The sequence below is a fragment of the Barbatula barbatula genome, assembly GCF_947034865.1.
Source record: "Barbatula barbatula genome assembly, chromosome: 19".
NCBI classification, from domain to species: Eukaryota; Metazoa; Chordata; class Actinopteri; order Cypriniformes; family Nemacheilidae; genus Barbatula; species Barbatula barbatula.
Window position 1 is genome coordinate 12,650,107 of NC_136782.1, and position 22,940 is coordinate 12,673,046.

General features: G+C 38.9%; 1 protein-coding gene across 1 annotated transcript; it reads left to right on the forward strand.

Annotated features, from left to right (window-relative positions):
- Nucleotides 1-9,122: 9,122 nt before the first annotated feature.
- ankk1 (ankyrin repeat and kinase domain containing 1) lies at nucleotides 9,123-14,594 on the forward strand. Its single transcript, XM_079481023.1, has 7 exons — nucleotides 9,123-9,406; nucleotides 9,599-9,878; nucleotides 9,966-10,117; nucleotides 10,209-10,258; nucleotides 10,383-10,538; nucleotides 10,820-10,936; nucleotides 12,026-14,594. The coding sequence occupies exons 1-7, from the start codon at nucleotides 9,216-9,218 to the stop codon at nucleotides 13,282-13,284; spliced, it is 2,205 nt and encodes a 734-aa protein (XP_079337149.1). The 5' UTR covers nucleotides 9,123-9,215; the 3' UTR covers nucleotides 13,285-14,594.
- The last annotated feature ends 8,346 nt before the right edge of the window (nucleotides 14,595-22,940 follow it).

Consider the following 22,940-nt stretch of genomic DNA (forward strand, 5'->3'; position numbering starts at 1 on the left):
TTGGGACAGACATCTGTGTTGTACATCTCATAAAACTTTATGATGTTATATATCTGTGCCTTTAAAGAACACAAGGAAGAAGCTTAAGTATGGCGTTTAAGTATATGTTTACATTTAAACCTAATAAAAAAAAGTGTAATTCTGATGTGTAAGTGATCACGTGATAGCACAGTAATCATTTTCTAAAGAGCTTTAAATGATTTTGAATGATACCAAACAACTAAAAATGTAACTACAGTACATTTTTAAGTAAGTTTGACCAGTTGGTGACGTAATTTATAAAAACAAGTTGAAATGTATTAATTAAGTTTGCTAACTTAAAGGGATACCCCACCCAAAACATAAAATGCTGCCATAATTTACTCACCGATTAGCTGTAGGACAAACGCCACAATTCACTTGTATTTGCTGTTTTATACCTAACTTGTGTAAGCAATCATTCTAATAATTGCAACTATTCGTTTTTTGATGTGTTCAGTCGTAAACTTTTATTGCTTCTTGAACCATTTTACATTAGCTGTATTTATGTGTATTTTATGCATACGCTTGCAGTAAATGATGCAACTCTGCCTTTTCTCCAGTCAGTGCTAAAGAGGAGGACCTGCAAGGCTACCCGTCCATGAAAAATGAGATCACAACCTTAAGAACCACTGTGCCGATAGAAGACCAAAATAACGCGGGACACTACGACGAAAAAGCTTCTACCGAACACCCGCTTATCAAGTTATAGCTGTAGCCAGTTATCCAGAGACCGATTTGTTCCATACACCGCATGAGAGGGTAAACGTTACCGCAACTGCTGATGGAAATGTAATTAATCAAAATGATAAAAGCTTTGTTTCAACTAATGGCACAGATAACATTTTCTTGAGTAAAGACAGCACTGCAGAGATGAAGCTTCAGTCCGACAGAGATCTCTTATTGATTTCTAATGATGAAGGGGGTATTCGCCCCTCAGCTGAGGATGAATTTAAGTCAATGATGAATGACACCATGACGCCTTCTGCTCATCTGCCCAGAGGCAGGGAAAAGATCTCTGCTTTTCTTCATGCTCCACTGAAAAGCGAGAATCAAACGGTCTTAGACTCTTTCACTTTTTCACCCGCGAATGGCATCCCTGTGGTATCTGCCACTGATCCGGCAGTAATTGATAACCTCAGGGACTCAAAAGAGAGTATGGAAAGCCACGGCAAAATCAGGAGTGAAAATTGGCTTTGGTGTTGTTTAGAACAGAGCGCTCGCTCAAACCCATTCAAAATAATGAGCCGTTATGCCTGTCACAGTCCTGCAACCCACATGACTTTTAACAGCAATGAGTGCCCCTGATTTAAAAAAATATCCAAAAAGTAGAAGAGGAACTGAAAGTGCTGAATAATCTATATTCTCAAAATTCAGGGATGCTTAATACAGCATTACAGGTCAGTATCTAATGACAGAAAGCAGCAGAAATCCTACAACCAATTAATCGAAACCCATTTTGGGGGTGCACCGAGACTAAAGAATGTTTTTATTTTCCACTTCAAGGGTAACCCATACAAAGACTCCTGACTCCATGCTGAATTATTTTCCAAACATATTGACAGCTACTGGCGAAATGCATGTAACAAAACAATTTGTGGCTTTGCGGTTGATAAGTGACTCATTGCCTAAAATTGCCCCCGCAAGAGATTCACTAGAAAGAAAATGGATTTCTCAAACGGAATCAAGTAAAGACCATCACATTAAGCATACTTCTTTCTTCCAAACCTTAACAACCAGCTTCTTACGTCTGAATACAAGTGATGTTCGACCTCACAATGACATTTTCTCAACTGCTTCTCAACTGATTCTTCATCTTATAACAACGTTTACTCCAAACACCGTCTCTTTGTACAAAACCATCTATTGAAGCCAGAACATGTAATAACTCTGCTATTGAGATACGTAACGAAACATATTATTCTTCAGTTTTGCTAAGCAGATTAATGGCCTTGGCTGAGGAAACAAGTACGACGGGTGATAAGAGGATTCTAATGAAGCACACTCAACATTCATTTACTGCTACTCCAGCCCTTTCAACACAAGCAGAGATTTCAGAACTCCCTGATCAGTTTGAAAATTTATTTACATGATTTCCTGTGACAAAGCCTCTGAATACATTTCAGTTCTCTGAGGAGAACAATCATGGTTCCGTCAGGCAATCTCGAACTCATTTACCTTCTGAGACATTGAGGCTCTTCGCATCAGATTCTTCAGATCGCAGACTGGCTCGAGCTACTCGTGAACCCAGCGAACGTACGTGTGCTCAATCTTCATTTACACCTGCCAATGTAAGAAGATTCAGAAATAATCAAACTTTACTGAATTCTACTACAGCGTGTCAAGTGAAATCGCATTTGTAATTTTAAAGAGGTTGAATGTTACCATGATGTTCACAGGACGAGAAATGGTAACAGTACTACACCATTTGTTACTTGAATTTTTACTGTTCATCTTGTTCCCCTAACACCCCCCACAGCCATGTGTCCAGAACATCTATCACATTCGCCAGGACAGAGACCTCGATTACACCTTTGTCTTTAGAACCCAATTTTTTGTTTCTGACAGATTGCTTTACCCTCATGTCATTTCCCAGAAGAAGACATCACTGATCTTGACTCCTTTCGGTAAGTCGCACACAAAATCGTGACAACATATGACACAGTGCTCTCGAAACTTTCGGGCATCTCTAAGAACAGCAATAGCAAGAACATATTTTTAAACCATTCGCTGAAAACTGAAAACATCAGCTAGCTGTTAGCAGACAGACAACAAGGTCCTAAAAAGCCAAAAGGGACTGAGATGCTTTTTTCCATCCGTTAGCACTATCCCATTAGTTGAGAATCACTCTGAAGAGACATCCCTCACAGCAACACCGCAGTTGCAATCTAAAGTTGAAACTGTACTCGTAGCACTGTTCAACCAACAACTTTGCAACACATCGATCAGAGCAACTCTTCAGTTGTGAATAACACCTCACCAAAGTCAATTTTGCACTAGATTGTTTCTCAGAATTTAATACCAATAAACAGCACATCTGTTTCCCCAGTTGTTTACCCGACTGCCGAGATTAAACACCATTCAACCTTCTCTGCTCCCCCGGAAACTACGGCATCTGCAGAACAGGTAATGACAACAGAGTTTAACGTTAAACCAATTACATCCGCCGTATCAAGTGGAAAGGACAATTGCAAAGACTCAGTTTTCTCTCATCAAGCGTTTGCTAATTCAACAGATGTGCAGGAGCATCCACTGAACGTTACATTTAGCCCAACTTCTGGCATCACAGAGTTGCTCAACAGGCCCAAGAAGAATACAGCGGCAACACAAAAGTTAGCTTTAATACGTCTCCATCTTTGGAATCGTCTGCTGGAACAGTCTCATCAACTCTTCCTTTGTTTCATTCACAAATGCAGACTGTGTTGGTAAACCACACCAGATTTTTGGCTTGAGTATACAGGCGTTCACAAACAGCAAAACCTAGCCTTCCTTCATATGAAGTGTCCAATTCCGCCACAACTGAGAATCCTTAGCGTCTTGCAAGATCTGCTGACATTCACTACATAGATGTAGGTTCCTCGAGTACACAAACGTTCAAGTGACTCAGTAGTGTGAACAACTGAGTTTGTGTCAGATGTGCCAGTGATAAACGGTTTCAGATGTGCCAGTTATAAAAATAATAATCTCACAGGATTTTCTCAATGAGTAATGAAACAAGATTTTAACATATATTTGAAATTGTGGAAAAATTAAAAAAGTAGAAGCCCATTGATATTTTTTTTATTTCTGTAATATTTCAAGTTACTCCCAGACAGCTGTGTGATCAAATAAAGGGCAATTCAAGATTTTTGATTTCACATGTTTTTTTCTAACAATGTCTTAAAGGAAAAGTTCACTCCAGAAATTAAATAAGCCTACATTTAGTCACCCTCATGCCGTCCCCGGGTTTATATGACTGTCTTGTTTGAGCGGAGCACAGTCAAAGTTATACTGAATAATATCCCAGCTCTTCCCAGCTCCTAAAAGCGAACCCATACACCATTTCTAGACTGAACTGTTCCTTTAAACTCTCTTAAATGTCAGAAAAGTGAGCTCTAAACTGTACTGTTTTAGGAAATACACTGTAAAACATGTTGGATTATTTTAACACAGCATTGGGTCCAAAATGGACAAACCCACCACTGGGTTATACAATAATTGTTGAGATGCTGGGTGGTTTTAATCCATTTTGCGTCAAATATAAACCTTTTCTGGGTTAATTTATCCCAACTGAAGGGTTTGTCTATTTTTGACCCAATGATTGGTTGAAATAACCCAACATTTTTGAGTGTAGCATAAACAGCATCTTTACATGTGTTCATAAAGTATACTCGCTGTGGTTTTGGATGAAAGACTTAAGTTTTTCTGATTAAACTTCAGCTCCACAGATGCGATCTAAGCAGATGCCATCGTGATGATAAATGTTGTCAACTTAATTAATTTTCACTGCGAGCAATTGAATTTTGCACTTGTCTGAACGTCCTCTTCCAGCCTCGTCTAAATCTCAGATGATATCTGTGGCACAGGCAACTACACCATCGAGATGAGTCTGAACTCACAGAGTGATATCATGCCTGGAGATCTCATCCCTGCCTTAGGAAACCTGTGTGTCGTCATCAAACTGAAAACAAATAACAGCCAATTGGATTTAAAATCCTGCTGCCTCTCACTCATCATCAGGCTTGATGAATTTAACATCACCTGCTGCATTTTTAGGTAGGGTAAAAGTCCTCTGTGGTCATTTTGGGTAACCTAAATATCACAGTGCCCTTGAACCTTGCCACATGATATAAGCATGGCCGTATTATATGGATTCCATCTCCTGCCTTTTTAATGCACAGATTAAATACATCAGCAGCAGATTATGTGAACTCACATGTGCTTAAAACGGCCACTTTATCACAGGAGAACAGCATTGTAATGATTAATGGCTTGAGAAATATTCCCTCAAACAGTTTCGTTTGAGAAAGATACAAATATCCCAGGTGAAGCAATGTGCCTATAATGGAGCTGTAAGGTTGTGTTTTTAAAGCAAGCAAACTGCTGATGCCTATGTCCCTGCTTGTGAAAAAAGTGTTCACTTTCAGTAGAACTTGACTCTGTTGCCAATAACAGACTGTCTTGTATGCAGAGACAGAACAATACGTGCTATTAGTAGATTTATATTCAGTACTTAAACTCTGATTCATTCTTGGCATAGTTGCCTCAACATTTCTTTATCCCATGAACACAGGGAGACTTAATCATGTACTATACAGTATTTAAAGTGTTTTGAAGTCAAATGATGTCAGACATGATCGCTATAAAATAGATTCTTCAATACTTCTTTTGCGTTCTACAGAAAAATTACATACAGTATATGGGTTTTAAATCATTCTTAAAGGAAAATCTGAGATAGGATCTCTTAAATAACTTCATTATCTCTCATAGAAATCAAGAGATTACATTTCTTCTTTTAGAAAAGAGCAACCTTTTTTCTTCTTGGGTCAAATAATGACAAAATGATCAGTTTGGGATGCAATCTTCCTTTTTTAACAAACATCAATCTGTTTTGTACCTTCATAGTTTGTTATTTTCTCTTATATAACATAATTGTCTTTCAGTGTTATTGCAATGATGCAAATGTCACATTTTCAATATCGAGTAGTCCATCCTCAGAGTTAACACAAGTGTCTCACAAGACAGGACTTAATTGTCATGCTTTTTAATGCAAGACATCTGGCCAATGTTTGAACCCCTCGACAGGTTCATTATTTCGCTTATGTGCACACAGTCGAAGTTCCTTTTCGTCACAAAGAGCTAATGTGTCTCTCCTTCATGCTACCTGTAGACCCTCACGGCACCAGACAGCTTCCCAGCGTCCCGTCAAAAAGGGCCACCTTCACCATCCGTCTCTTCCAGACGATAAATTACTCCACAGCTTACCTGCACTGTGACCTGAGCGTGTGCTTGAGGAACCATTCGGAGTGCGAGAGGGTGATCCTCAACCGTGCGACTCAAATACGCCTCGCTGACGAGAACTCGGGGATCATTTATCACTTGGGAAGAAGTCTCTATATTTCTCCTGAACCATTTTCTACTTTTCATTACTCTTCCTGTTTTGATGACAGTGTCTGCAGTTTCTAAATAAATGATCTTCTATGGGCCTGTTACTCTGTCAGGGGCAGACAGAAAGTGAAGTAAGCATTTCGGAGGCTGACAGAATAACTCTTGAAGCCTGTAAACAAGCTTAAAGTATGCAGGAGTTCAGGGAGGAAATGCTCGATGGCTTGATTTCAGTGCAGTGACATTATTGGTTATTTATTTCTCATTCCAGCAATGCGTCGAGCATCGAACCCACGTCCCGTGGAAAGAACGGGGGCCATCTTCAGGAGCACTTCTTTCGGCCCTGTTCTAAAAGGAACTGATAAATGATCACTCTCTGAAGCAGCAGGTAACTTACGTATCTCTGGTGTGGTTATAAAACAATCTAAGGGAAATAAATTTTTTAGCAGACTGTTCTTGACTATATGATTTGCCTTGTTAATTTTGTGGTGCAGCTTACACGGAGGTAGCCGTGGTGATTATGGGCTCAGTGGCCGGCTGTTTATTGGCTTGTTTGGCTCTGTTGCTCGTCTGGATGGCGCACAGACGGTGTCTGGAAAGGTCTGCCTGCTGCTGGTCAAGGGCCCTTTGTGAATGCTAACAGAGAAAGAGACAACAAACCAGCCAGCCAGATTATAACTGCAATGAGCACTTAATCATTATCTGACGGCTTCTGAGTCGCTCATCATTGCGTTTATTCGCCGCCCTGGAAAATTGATGAGATAATTAACACCAAACTGCTCATGAACACACTTTTAGTAATGTGAATTCTTGCTCTAACATCACAAACAGAATCTTTTGCTGTTATTTGCAAAATTGTAAATCTGCACAACACACATCAGAAATATAATAACTATACAGTATATACAGTATATATTATCAAATATAAATTAAAGTAGGGGTGGGTTGGGCGCAACAGGAGGTTGCGTTTTACATATTGTAGTTACACAGGATCGAAGGAACTTTTCTATCTCACCTGTGGCTGGGCAGGAACGGGACTCGACGCCTGCGGCTGGGCAGGACTGGGACTGGACATGGCACTGGACATGGGACTGGACTCCGGCTGCTGCATCGGAACGGACACGGGACTGGACTCAGGCTGCTGCACCGGAACGGACACGGTCTGGATACCGGTTGCACCGGACTGGACACTGGACTGGACACCGGCTGCACCGGACTGGACACTGGACTGGACACCGGCTGCACCGGACTGGACACTGGATTGGATACCGGCTGCACCTGACTGGACACTGGACTAGATACCAGCTGCACCGGACTTGGAACCACCGGACTCTGAGCTGCTCTCCGTTGCCTCTTCTTCTTCAGCCGCGTGACACATATAGAGTAATAGAAATAGTGAGAATTAAGGAATATTTTTATGCATTTGGAATTTATATGTATGAATATGTCCTAAGAGAAAAGCATGATGAGTAAAAGATAGCCCACAGATTTTCATCTTTACAAGTTTTAATCTCATAGTATCTACATAATACATAAACGCTTTTTGTAAAGACAATCGCAAAACACAACACATTCAATGTGAAGATCAAGTTCGGCCCCACTGCACACGAGGTCTCACATTATAGATTTCCCTTTCAAACAGTCACTATTAGATGAAAAAGTACAGCAGCTTTTAAACAATAACATGCTTGCATTGCATTTAGATGGATCTGTATGTAAATCACCATGCCTGAGCTGGGAAACCCCATGGGCAAAATGGCGGGGGCAGGGGGGAATTGTGTTGAAGATTACCTAATAAAAGCCATAATGATTTCTTGTAATTGAAAGTGTAAACAAAACGGCCCCAAAAGGAAATGAAGTATATATGTCACAAAAAAACTCACGGCTGTTATATAATGACTCCACTGCTGATTCAGACAATTAGCTTATTGATTAGTTTATCTTAATAGCTAAATTTTCATTTAACACACATACATTTACAGCGTATACAGTAATTCTCGCCGCATCAATGAAATCAGACATTTATGCCTTGATATGTCTGACTGTGAATTTGGCACTTACATCAATAAAAAGTGCTGTTCTGCAGGCCATACAATGCTTGAATCACATACGACTGGTCTCTTCTTCAAAAGTGCCGCTCACTGCTTGATTGGTTATTATTGTTATAAGTGTAACTACTATTTTAACGTGTAAAGAAATTTTTATAGCACTTGAGAAATAAATAGTGAGAAACTACTAGAAAAGGTTCCTAATTAAAATCACAATGCAGTGTGTATTAGACTGCTATAGATAGTTTACCTGTAGATGATCACTGTTGTCACTAAAAATGGCCGCCCACAAGCTCAACTAATCTAATGTTTTGAATCTCGTTGATTCTTGTGGTCACAAGACACACGACAACCAATGAGAATCAAAAGATGAGAATCGCTGAGCTTGCGTGAGTACATTTTAAGTGAGAACAGTGAAATTCTTGTTGACATCCAAAAAAAAAAATTATTTCTGCTCAAAATGTATCATTTTGTGTCATGAGACATGTATGAATCTTGTAAAAGAACCTTGGACGGTTTGATGATGATAAAAATATAGGCTCATTTTATTTTTTATGAACTGTTCCTTTAACCAACATTAACACATGCAGATTAACAAATGCTGAAACATTATATATTATTCATTGTTAGTTTTTGTAAGCTCATTTATTTACTAATGTTAACAAATGCATTCTTCTTGTAAAGTGTTTACTGTTTTTTGACCACTAGCAGACTGAGGGAGTGTTTTACTGGTAGGCTATTTTTATTTATTCATTATCAAATTTGTGGACATTTCCCTGAATTGCATTTAACCGAACAAAGCATGCTCACGTGCCTTATAAAGCAATGCCTACTGTAATGCAACAAACACGGAGCTGGTATATCCAGTTATTAGGTGTCTCACTCAAATCTTAGCCTCACCAGTGTCACTCATTCCAAACTGGCTGTACCACATTTCTTTGTCTCGCTCTGACTCCTCCCACCAAAACCAGCGTTTTTGTTTAGTTGGTGGTTGCTTGACCTGGTTTCACTGTGTCAGGGAGAAATGTCAGAGATAAGTTTCTCCATTTCCTGAGACTAGACAACATGACAACGATTTCAAGTGAAAAGAATGCTTCTAGGGAAGGCAGCCTGGAGAGATTTACTCATTTTAGAAAAGATGAATTTGAAAATGACTGGGAAAAACTGTCTGAGCGCAAGTTTGGACGAGTGTACAAGGTGAAGCTCAAACTCTGGCGGGAGACATGTGCCTTAAAGACTACGACCAGAGACTACAGGTACAACAAATACAAGTTAAATGTAAATTGATCAGTAATTTGTAGTTTTATATGCTAGTATGTAATCTAAACATGCATTGACAATTGGATGACAAGTTTTAAATGATGACCTACATAAAACACAAGAAATATATATTTGATATTATACAGAACATTTCTGTTTTATACTAATTCTTTATATTCTCTCTATAGGAACATGATCAACATATCCAAAATTGGGAGACTGAAATTTAATTATTTAATTTCCATTTATGGAATAAGCATAGATCCACCGGCTCTAGTTATGGAATATATGAGCCACGGGTCTCTGGATAACCTCATAACCAGCCACGTGTTAATGTGGCCTAAGAAGTTCCAAGTGATTCATGAAGTCACCATGGGGATGAATTATCTGCACAGTATGAAACCTCCCATCCTTCACTTAAACCTAAAACCAGCCAACATCCTTTTTGATGATCATCTGCATGTGAAGGTACGTTGTATTTCAGTGTCTCCACATTCATTCATTTTTGCTTAAAGGCAAGCATAGGAGAGTTGAATGGTTTCGTTTTTTTAAAAGATTTCAGATTTTGGCCTTATTAAATGGGAACAATTTTCCAGTAAGACGGAATTCGCTGAACTCCTGACAGCCCGGAGGAACACAAACTACATTCCTCCAGAGACCTTTGGCCAAAATCAAGAACCTCCTGGAACAAAGTTTGATGTATACAGGTTAGAGCTCGCGTGTGAATTCAAAGCTTGAGAAACTTAAAATGTTGACACATGCAAATCGAACAAACATCCAATTATTTTAACCTTGCAGCTTTTCTATAATCATGTGGGAAATTCTCACACAACAGCGGTCATATCAAGGTATGTCTTGTTCCCAATTTTACACATGAGGAAGAACATCGCTTGGTCTCTGAAGTTAATTATTCAAAACTGTTTCATACGACGATAACACTGTGAGCAATTTGTACCATTCTCTTTGTCACAGGGTTGAATTTGACAGAAATATTAATAAGAGTGTCATCTGGCAAAAGGCCTAGCATAGAGAAGATCCCAGAAGACAAGCCATCTGAATGTGAGAAGATGATAGGTGTCATGCAGCAATGCTGGCATCAAGACTGCACCCAGCGACTTGCTTTCTCTGGTACCGAATCTCATTTTTGCTCATGTTCCTGATTAATGAAGAATGTAATAATGCGCTGTTATGACCAGAAGTAAGGGCTTTATTAAACTTCTGCAAATTTCTTTGTGATGTATAACGAATTGAATTCGATTACGAAAGATGTGATGCTTTTAGCCTGGTTGTATCACTTTGCTGTGATTAAATCTCTTGCACATTATGCACTGTCTAATTAAGATTTAAAATGTGCACCGAGGAAAGAGTAAAGCTGCACAGTCAGTCAGATATTCTACTTTTCTATGCAGACATCATTCAGGTGACTGAAGTCCTCAGTGAAATCCTTAAAATCTCTGACCCTTATGAACGGCAAGAAAGGAGAAAAAGCCTTCCTCACGTCGGGCCGACCGTAAGTGAATTCTCTAGTGCACACAGTCAGCACACAGAGTTCAAGCAATAGTGATAACAAAAAACCCATAAGAACATAATGGCAATATAATTTTTTTCTTTTCTTTTAGGTTTTGAAGGAATCATTAGGCAAGTATTTAGAAAGAAAATCTTCATCTATTCACCAGTGTCTTTCAATCAAAACTTTCTGTACTTGGGCTACTTCACACTTTCACAAAAAACATAAGCAAACAACACTTACAAAGGAATGAACTGATGAAGTGGTTCTGTCAATCACAAACAATCTAAATTATTTACAGTGAAATATTAAAAATAATAATTTTATTTTCAAACATTATTCGTTACATCGCTGAGGGTTTCTTAGCATCTTTAAACTTCCACTCACCCAAAACACACTTAAAACTGCACTGAAACACAAATGCACGCATGCACCCACACACACACACACACACACACACACACACACATTCAAAAGGCAAACAGTACTAAAGCATATCTGGATTAACTATCCCCCACGGTCGATCTAATCTATAATGTATAAATACTTTTCATGCAGATAAAACTAAATGTTTTAAAATAAAATAAATATACAGTGACATTCAAAGACATCTTGGACAGAAGTTTGTTGGAGGAGTGTGAACATGACAGTTATTGTCGTGGAAGAAAATTAAGAGACCATTTTAAAATTATTGTTAGTTTTTCGGAATTTACAATACATTTTTACTTTGAAGTACTGAAACATTTCCCCCAAATTCCAAATAAAATAGGCCTAGCTTTGTTTTGCCTTTATTTCTAAAACAATTTAAAAGGGACAGACTGGTCAAAATATGCAACGTCCCTTGAATACAGCATATAATTGTAAAACAATTTAATGTTAACTTTTAAACATCCCAATAATAATAATGTTTAGCATTTTCTGAGGTTTGCTTCTTTTGAAATTCATGAATGGCAGAAATGCTGATTAAAGGTCTCTTAATTTTTCCATGGCTGTGTATTTCCAAACTTTGTAAATCCTTCAAAGTGTTTGAAATGTTGCTTGGTTTGCTCTGGAAGTGTGAACTTACATGTTTACAGCTGTCTTTCAATTAATTTCTTTCTTATTTCAGAAGTATCCCGAAACGTCCACTCACTCCTCAAGAAAAAGGACTTTGAGTCTTTTAAGAAAGTTCTGAGAAAAAAGCATGTGTCGATGCTCTTCAAAGACAACAACACACTCCTGCACCATGCTGTGGCCAGTGGGCACAGAGAAAGTGTGCAGAAGGTCCTGGATCTGGACGCTTCTGTGAACTCCCAGAGCATTAAAGGCTACACGCCACTCATTGTTGCGGTTCTTTACAAGTTTTATGACATCTGCAGCTTGCTGATTGACCGGGGAGCTGACGTCAACCTCTGTGACTGTGACCGGTGGACCCCGCTGCATTTTGCCACCCAGGCTGGGAACGACAGAACCACTCGCCTTTTATTAGACAATGGGGCAAGAGCCGATGCCAAGGAGAAGGACGGCTGGACGCCTTTGCACTTAGCTTCTCAGAACGGCCACGAGAACGTCGTGAGGATCTTATTTCTCCATCTAAATGGTGTGGATGAGCAGGAGGGCCAGTCTGGACGGACAGCTCTTCACCTGGCTTGTTTGTACGGCTACATAAAAATTGCACAGCTTCTGCTCTCCAAGGGGGCCGATGTAAACAAAACAGATAACCAGAAGTCCACCTCCCTTCATTTGGCAGCAGACGAGGGTCACTTAAGGGTTGTGCGTTTGCTGGCAAACAGCGGGGCCGATGTAAAAACAGTAGACGAGCGAAGCTACACTCCCCTTCATTATGCCGCTCTGAAAGGCTACAAGCAAGGCTGCATTAATCTGTTGACTCACGGAGCTGACCCTGATGTCAGAACCCATCAGAACTGGACGGCAATGCACCTGGCGGCCCTGAAGGGCCACCAGGGGATCATTCTTGTGTTGGAGGAGCATGGTGGCTCAATCAACGCCCAAGGAAATGATGGCTGGACACCCCTGCATCTGGCCTGCCACCACGATCAGGAAGAAGTGGTTGGTGTGCTGCTGTCAGCCGGCGCCGACCCTAACCTGGCTGAAGCTAACAGCTGGACACCTCTTCACTTAGCTTGTAACACTAGCAGCTTCCCTAGTGTGTTACAGCTGATATCCCATCAGGCCAATGTGAATGCTCAGAATAACAACCAGTCCACACCGCTGCATTTGGCCGTCCAGCACAACAACATCCCCATTATCAAGGCACTGCTCATGAATAATGCACAGCAGGGAATGCTGGACTCGAAAGGATGCACTGCTTTAACCTTGGCCCAGCAGTGCAACAACACAGAAGCGGTCCTGTTACTGGACAGCTAGCGCATTGGTTGAGACACACAAAGCGAGAACCGTGTTTTGTGACAGATAACTCCACTATTACAGGGAGTGCAGCATTGATTTCTGCCATTGATTTCCTCCCTCCGCAAGCCTGTTCTTATAAACACAGTCGCTGCTGTTTTTAATTTAAAAAATTGGGCTTTTGTCTGGGGCTAGTACAGACCTAAGGTGTGTTTTCAGAATGTAAGTTATGAATGAAATTAATTTGTCCATTTTCCTACAATGGCTATATAGTAAACTATTTTAAAAGCAAACACATATCTTTCACAACATGTATGTTTTTGATACATTAATTTGCATTATAATGCATTATTAAATTGTTAGCATTCTATCATTGTCAGTTCAAACTATTCATAAACACATGTAAGGTAATAATGTCACTGTGAAAAAATGATAAGCATTCGTGGAACTCAAATGGCGTGTTGTATTCACAACAAAAATAAAACAAGTTTTACGTGTTTTTCACTTCCCGACAGGCTTCCGCTTCTGATTAAAAGCTCTGTCGTGAATCCAAACAAAAAGATTTACCGAAAGGAAAGAAAAACAACTTTGTAAATCTAGTCATTGTACTTAGAATAGAAAAGCATGCAACTGTATCAGAAATGACATGCACTGCACAGAATGAATTTCTCCCTTATGTTTTTGTCTTGTTTTCCAGTACAAATATTTAAAAGATGATTCAATCAAAATACATTAATTTGAGAAAGAAAAATGACCAGATGTAAACTTAAAAGCTTATTTTTCTTACACAATTAGCAGACATTTTCTCTAGCATAAATTTATCATAAGTTTTCTTTATTTTGATCATTTGTTTTCTGAAGACAAGACTTAATTTGAATTTTCAAGTAAATGCGTCTTGATTTAAGAAGTTTAAGAGTAATATGAAAGATCATCAAAAAAAATATTTTTTAAAGAAATTCTTTACTTTTAGTTGTGTAAATCTAGTGAATCAAGGAAAAACGCTGTATGGTAAGACCACTCCAGAAGATGTAAACAACGCTGGTCCAGAAGAACTTCCTGTTTTAATTTTTTTAACACTGTAGAAACAATTGAACACAATACAATCAACAAAACATTTATATAAGAATCAATATGTTAAACAAATATTTCAGATTAATTTCTATATGCATTTAAAAAAAAGTGTTCTACAGAATTGCAAAATATTTTTATTGCTGTACTGTTGCTAACCTGGACACCATTACACAACTGAATATGAGGTAAATCTACTGTACTCAAGACTGAAATAAAGCTTTGTATTTGGCTCCCAGGTACATTAAACATGACATGTCATCAAAAAATCTTGAATTATAATACTCTTGCACTTCATTTCAATCATGAATTTATTGGGATTCAGAGACTCAGTAATTAGGATATTAAGCTATAATAGGAATATCCTAAAAACTTTTTGAAGGTTCTGCCATGAAAAAGTATTCCCTTGATAATAAACATCGATGTTGTGAGAAGAAATCATGAACACGTCCTCTATTATCAGGCCTACAGCCCTGTCCACAGCAATGCACAAGACACTTATAATATCTCATTAAGGTCTGCAAGATAGTAAAAGCTTTGATGTGAACATTCACAGCATTACTTTTCGGTTGATGCAATCTTTATTAATATTCTGTAATATGAAATTAAATTGCCTACTGTTTCTCAGGCGGGTTTGTAAGTGCAGAGAACTTAGTTATACAGTGTCCAACAGTGATCTCACGTGACCTCTGCTTTTGTGTATGTGTCTAGTATTCCGAAGCTGTTGAAACAGAAAGGAAGCTTTTAGCTGTGTGATGCAGGCTACACTTGTCAGATTGAATTTATCGACTTTATTTTACTTAATAAATGTCAGTTTTCGTAAGAATTTGAACAAATTATTCATTAAAATGTTTTCATTTACTGTATATGTGGCCTAAAAAGCTTTCATAAGGCCTTAGTCCACAATATATTCCTGTGGAGTACTGTTAATGCTGGTATATACGGATTAGGTTAAAATCTCAACAAAAAATTTGTTAAAAAAGGATTCATACACAAGACCGCACACCTAAAGAAATGTGGTGAAAAACACAGTTCCATTACTGAGAGACTATTTTTGGTAAAGTATGAACATTGATTGAGTTCCTTCAGGAAACCACACAGATACTGTAGCTCTACAAATGTCTGCTTGATACAAATCTGAGACCAGAGGTCTCTCTTGTTGTCAAAACATTGTCTGTTGACATAACAAACTCAAACTATTCAAAAAGATTGGTTTACATTATAAATACCAGTACAATAATGTCTCAAAGGATGTAAAATTATGAAGTGTATGCTGAAAATACACAAGAGTCTGTGTAGCATCCATAAAGTCTTTTCTGAGAAACGAAGATCAATTTTTCTTAAGAAAACATATGAAATGAATAGCAAGAACTACAGTGCTATGTCATACCCTCCATATGTTCACCCCATGAACTCTACTCTTGTCTCTGGTGGTAACTAGACTAACTGAACTGAATGTGTCAAATTAATTCAATTATTAAAAAAAAGTTCATGGCAAAAGGAAAATGTATCTGTTTACAGTATGTGATATCAATATGTATTAAAAAATACGTTGTTTTAGAGAACCTTTAGGATGCTTTTTTATAGATCTTTGAAATTCTGTGGAGCTATACACAGATCTAATTTTTCTTGGAAACATCTATCACTCCAAGAACCCATGCTTCACCTGTTTCAGGAATGAACTGGTGACTAAATGTGCTGATGCAAGCTTTCGTCTGATCTTTTGTGGTACTTTTAATGATGATTAACTGATTATTCGTCATGTTGATTGAAACCAGTCTAGACATTGTACAAGATTAATGCGAGCGCTGCTGAGTATAATTCAAGACCCAATAGACTTGCAAACAGATTTATTTCTAATTTTAACTGGATTTTTTACTCCAACCGCCATCCGCTTAACGTTGAAATTTGACAGAATGCGGTTACTGTACAAGAATATAACATTTAATGACACTGTGACTTTGTGCCCCTCATATTCCCAATATGCAAGTTTCAAATAGATTTTTTAGTTCCCATCATCCCCAAGCTACATTACCAGAACTCATTTCCAATGATCTCAACTGTTCCTTTTCGAGAGCGGTTTCTTGACATTGCATAACTACGCTATGGGGTAATCCCGCCTTCTCTCCCTTCCTGAAACCTTATTGGATCACGCCAATGCCATTTGACTTGCCAATGCCACTCAGAATGCAGCTTATAGTAGGGGTGTTTTGATTCCAAGTTTTTTAGAGTCGACAACAATTCCCGACTCCAACTTTTGAAGTTTATGGAATCAACACTTCGACTCCATTTACAGTCAATTCAAACGGGGTCAGGAAAAGAAATATAAAATAGATGAATGTAATTTCACAAGTTTGGGAACTTTTGACTGGCAACCAAGCTCTGGTATCTCCAAAGTCACTAGCAAATACACAAGCATTAGTGCAAAGAGCACACCATCACAGAGAGTTACCCCTTTCTCGTCCTAAACCGATGTGGTTTTCCAAGAGCACCCATTGCAAGAACAGGTCGCTGATATCGCTGCATTTTATGCATTATTTGTTCAATAGGAAGCGCGGTCCTCCCCCCTGTGCTTCATATGACTGCATGTTCACTGTCACCGTTGCCGATCAGGTTTTGACTCGCATGAGCCTGAAACATAAACAGTATTTGACCGTATCCTTTGCCGTCACTGTCTTTCCTGCTTGGGGATACGGAAATGCTAGGTCCACTCACTATGTACACCGGTTGCCTCGGCCGGTGTTGCTATATTCTACATCTTTGGCTGCAAGCTAGCACTTAGGTCGCAGGGTTTGTTACTGCCCTGCTCTGAAACGGCACTTGCTGTTTATATACTATTCTGCCATGTTATTTCTACCCTGCTTAGTGTAGTGGCATAGCGTTCTTGGGAACTATGGTGGTATGGTATTCCCCAGAGATCTGAGTGCTTTGACTGGATCCTGTAGCAAAATTTTGGTATCCAATCATCTTAGAGCCTAAGTAAGGCGTGTGCTGTTAGTGGGAGTTGTGCTATGCGCTACTACCAAGAGTTATGTGGTGCACGTTATGTGTTAGCTCCGCTAAAGGTGATTTTTTTCTCTGTTCTCCAGGCATGATTGAACACATTACCCACTGCGTCAGTGGAAGAGACGCAATCTTGCGTAAGCCGAACTGGCTGTTGATTGGGATTAGCTTTGGGCACTCCTAGTGGCTTCCCTATTGGTTGGAACTGTATACGTTTTACCTATGCTAGGTGTGGTTTCTAGCCCAGGTGGTGCAGGCTGATCTTGCTGCTCTCACAGCAAGGGAATTCTGGTTACTGTCATAACCTAATATTTTGTTGCACAACCTTTAGAGGCAATCACTGCAAGCAAACGTTTTTTGAAGCTCTCAATGAGCACCTGTTAAGAGGTAGTTTGGCCGACTCTTCCTGAGCAAACTGCTCCAGCTGTCTCAGGTCTGATGGGTGCCTTCTCCAGACTGCAAGATTTAGCTCTTTCCATAGATGTTAGATAGGTTTCAGATCAGCGATCATAGATGACCACTTCAGAATAGTCTAATGTTTTGTTCTTATCCATTCTTGGGTGATTTTAGCTGTGTGTTTTGGGTCATTATCCTGTTGGAGGACCCCTGACCTGCGACTGGGCTTTCTGACACTGGCACAGTTTCCCTCAAGAATGCCTTGATAGTCTTGAGATTTCATTGTGCCCCACAGATTCAAGGCACCCTGTGTCAAATGCGGCAAAGCAGCCCATAAACTTAACCGAGCTTCCTCCAATGTTTCACTGTAGGCATGGTGTTCAGAAGGATTGTGGCTTGTCAATATGAAATTAAGCAAATTCCAGTTTATGTTTTTCTTTCAAAAGTGGTGTCCTCTTGGGTTTTCTTCCATGGAGCCTACTTTTGCTCAAAAAGCCACAGATGATGCGATCAGAAACTGATGTACCTTCACCTCGGAGTTCAGCTTGTATCTGTTTGGCAGTTATCCTTGGTGATTTTTCTACCATTCACACTGTCCTTCTGTTCAAACTGGGGTTGATTTTCCTCTTGCCCTGGGAGGTTGGCCACAATTCCATGGACCTTAAACTTAATAATATTTAACATTATTATATAAAACTGATAATATTTGCAACTGTTATAATAGGAACATCAAGCTGCTTGGAGATGGTCTTGAAGTTTTTACTTTTACCATGCTTGTCTATTATTTTCTTTCTGAGCTCCTCAGACAACTGTGTCCTTTGCTTTCTCTGGTCCAGTTCAGTGTGGCGCACACAATTATGCCAAACAGCTCAGTGACTACTTTTCTCTGTTATAATAGGCTGAATGACTGATTACAAGATTGGATACATGTGTGATACTAATTAAAGAAACAAATTAGTTTTAAATATCACTATAATTCAAATGATGTATTATCTATTATAAGGGGTACCAACAAACATGTCCAGGCCATTTTAGAATATCTTTGTAGAATAAGCAATAATTACTCTCTCTCCACAGCTTCTTTGCTTTATTCTATGACATACCAAAGACATGCCAGTATACATGATACAAAAGCTTTTAATTTCATCTCTCTTCAGGAGGACTGAGGCACTATATCAATGAGACGTAAGGGTACCAACAAATTTAAGCAGGTCTGTATAGTGTTGTCAGGGCCCGCCCCTTTTCAACATCTTGGGCAACATTGGCCTGTGCGAGTTGAATGGCACTGGCATGATTCAAAAGGCCTCAGGAAAGGTAGAGAAGGAGGAATTACACCCATAGCGTAGTTACGCAATTTCTCGTTCCCGCTGCTCAGGGAATTGAGGTTACGACAATTCCTCCCTCTTTTTCCACTTGAAAGATCTTCACATAGATGGATTCTTATCACCGCAAACTAAACCCTGACAAGACCGAGCTGCTCTGTCCAAGACCTTCTTTGCTCATATCTCTTTATCTTGGCTGAAGGTCACATTGTCACCACCGGATGTAGTGTATAAAAGTTTCCCCACACAAAGAACTGGCCTTCACTCATCACACAGCAACAGGTGGCTGGTCCAGCGTGCTGCCAAAAGAAAACCCACATAATTCTTTAGCATTTTTGTTCAGATTTGGTAAGGTTTGATTAGATTCATAACTCAGACTGAACTGGTTTCCATGCATAGGCTCATAGTTTATGCAAATGTCAGTTGCATGACTTCCTTGTTAGCTAAATTCCTTGAATTCTTTTAAATTCTTAATTCTGGTCTGTCTCATATCTGCCAGAATCACAACGCCACTTTTGACATTCATGCATTTAAAGGACTTCTGGTTTTCTTCAAATAGCATCATGGGCCTTCATTTTTAAGGGACATGTGCTTTGATCCTCTAAAATAAGAAAATATATTTGAAAAAGATTTTAAAAGTTTTTGTGTGAAGAAAGACCCATTATCAATGGAGAAACTTTCAACAGATTATTGGTCTACATTGAAAATATTGTGACCATAGACTAGGCTTCCTCACGTCACTTTTCTATGTGAAACTAAATAAGTTATTGTAAAAGTGTCAACGTCTTTTATTTTCATTCATCACACATATGGCTGTGAAGGTCAGATTCAATTTTAATTGCTGTTTCGAAATGATATGTTAGAAAACAAATCTAAACTAAACTAAGGTGCCACTTGACTAAGATATTTTAAGGCACTTTAATAGAAAACTAATAACTGTTGACATTACTGCTTGACAATAACAGAACAATCTGTAGAAATCAGTAAACTGTACTCATAATCCCTTAACTGTACAGTAAGTGTTTCAAACCTCAGATTGCCTTTTAATCAATTTGATAGCAATTTATTAAAATAAAAGTCTCAGTAACAGTCTCATGTCTCCTAATAAAGTTAATGTGAGTGCAAATGTAAATGTGGTATCTTACGGCGCCAGTCAGTCCCATAAAAGGGCTTCTCTAGCCGTTGTTGAGCCGAAGTTTGACTCCCTGCCAGATTATGACTCCCTTTATTGATATTGCTAGGGTTTAGCTAATCCTAACCGCTCCCCCACACCTATTGTTAGTGGGAAATGGGGGAGTCATTATTTGGCATTCATATTTCAGCACCACACCTGTAGCGAAAGGAAAGCCTCGGTCCAATGCTATTTCCTCAAATAATGACATAATTGTGTCGACAAATTGCTTCTATTTGCAATTCTTGACAGCATTGCCTTGTTAAACGAATCAACACTCTGAGGTTTGGCTGTGCGAGGTGAGCAGTATCGTCCAGAAGGCTGTAGGAGCAGTCTTATTAACAAATCAGAAAAACAAACACAGCACCTGCCTGTGGCTCAGCTGGCCCAGCTTAATTCTCTTTATAGTTGGGTTCATAGGAGGGGGGTAACCATGCCAAGCAAGTGATTATAACCTCAGCGCTGTGGGAGAGCTCTACCTCTCTCTCTCTCTCTCTCTCTCTCTCTCTCTCTCTCTCTTAACTTCCTTCTACAACCAGACTCGTCCCAGACCAAAGATTCGGTCCAAGAAAGTGACAAGTCCAAAACAAAATCCCTATGCTGACCTATTGCCCAGACGAGACCATATGTAGGAACATCCATTTAAAATGTCCTATGTCACGGTAGATTAAAAATGTGTTTCATATCATCTCCTCCGGTAAGAATAATTAAGAGTTTTTACTTAAATTAGCTTTGCGCCAATCTCGCTGGAAGCATCTTGGATATGACGTCAAATTACACGTTTCCCTGAGGTCGGTTTGATGATCTGCCCCGAGGTCCCATGTCAATATGTGTTCTTCAGCAGTCTTGTGTCATCGTGTTTTTTCATCAAAACCATCTTTATGTCATCAATAACCATCCAAGTCCGGTTAATACTCAAGATCAGAGAATGGTTGAAAGTACCCTGATGTGTCCTAAATATCAGGGATGCATCTTATGAGGCCTTGTGTGCCAACACATAGTAAAAAGGAATACTGTGAAATTTACAGCAACTTGCTGGCAGCAATTGGCAAATAATGAGAAAAATAATGAGAAAAGCTACTTTGCTGAAGTCAAGATTTTGAAGAATATGTGGCATCTCTTCAGATTTGTACTGATAAAAAATCTGTTAAAAATTACTGTATATGATTCACAGGAGAAATTACTGTAAATTAAACAGTTCCGCTTAATTTTTATCCAGCAGCATTTATCCTTCTTGCCAGACAAGAAAATAAATCATTATATGAGCAAAACGTTTATTACTGAAGAGGTAACTGCCCTAAATAAACAAGAATAGCATCAAATAATCATAAAAATTAGAAAAAATACTTTGCTGTACGAGTTTGAAAAATATGTCGAGTGTCTTCAGATTTGTACTGACAAACAAATCTGTTAAAAATAATGATTCAAAACATAAACATATTTACTGTAGAATTTTCCTGCCACCAACATTTTCCCACCATGCTTTGCAGATCTACATGTATACAAGTTCTACAGTGAGAATTTGATAATTTTACAGTAATAATGTTGTAAAAACTACAGAAATGTATTACCGTGTATGGAATCCGCTTGAAGTCTCAGAAGTCATTGCGGGCATCCAAGTTCGCTCTTCTGAGGCTAGTGCAGTTCCATATGTTTATTTCCGGGTTTGAGGTAGAAAAGATCGACATCCCTGTTTTCTAGAACGCAGCATTAGTCATTCGAATGATCGTATGCAAATGGCCCATACTTCTCCATCTGTTTAGAAGCATGAACACCTCTGTCAGATAAATTATAAATCGCACCCTTCCTATCTCGTTAGGTTCCGTCACATAAATATTCAACCCTCCTGACCTCCTTCGGGTTGTGTTAAGTGCCGACGACAATCACGCGCTGTTGAAAGCTGTATGTCTAACCGTGCGAGCTGTCTTGCTTGCATTTGTCTCGCAGAAAAAAAAGGAGCAATTACGTTAATTGAAAATTGTTCAGATCCTTGACAGCTCTTTCAGGGAATGCAGGGCATCCCGCTCTGTGTTTGTGCTCATGCTAATGAGTTATTTCAACAGGTGATTTACTCAGCTAATTATGAAAAACTTGCTGAAAAAAGTTTTACTGCTGCTAAGATTTCTAATGTAAAGTTTACTTTTCTTTCGTTCTTATGTCACAAATCTGTATTGATTTGTGACTGCAAAGCAGAGAATTGCTGAAAAATGTTGGATCATGGCACATATCATTTTACAAATGTGAAATGAATGACAGGTCCCCTGCACATTCCGAGCTATTAAAGTCAAGCACTTTGCCGATCTAATATTTAGGCCATCATTGCATACCTCTATGAGAGGCCCTGAAAATTCTGACAGTGATCTGTGCTTTTCAATCGGCGCAGACAGACAATTTATAATGTGACCCTGTACCTTCATGAAATGTTGTTAATTTTATTGCATTCCTGATGCATCTATTAGTAATATAAAAAGCCGAAATGTGCAAAACATTTTGGAATGCAAGAATTAAGATATTAATAATACAATAATGCACTTTTACTCTGGTGTTCTTAAAATGTTGCACCCAACCCAAGCAGATGACATATAATGGAACCCTGTACCTTCACAAAATGTTATTTTATTGATGCATCAATTATTGATGTTGTATTTTAAACACAAAGGCATTTCATAAAATCAAGCTTTTAGTAACTTTACACTCAAGATATTACGCAGGTGATT

What these genes read in the sequence shown, in the direction of transcription:
- ankk1 (XM_079481023.1), top strand. Translation starts at nt 9,216, where the DNA reads ATGACAACGATTTCAAGTGAAAAGAATGCTTCTAGGGAAGGCAGCCTG. An exon ending in ATGATCATCTGCATGTGAAG is followed by an intron (nt 9,879 to 9,965) that starts GTACGTTGTATT and finishes TTTTTTTAAAAG; the next exon opens with ATTTCAGATTTTGGCCTTAT. An exon ending in GACCGTAAGTGAATTCTCTA is followed by an intron (nt 10,937 to 12,025) that starts GTGCACACAGTC and finishes TTCTTATTTCAG; the next exon opens with AAGTATCCCGAAACGTCCAC.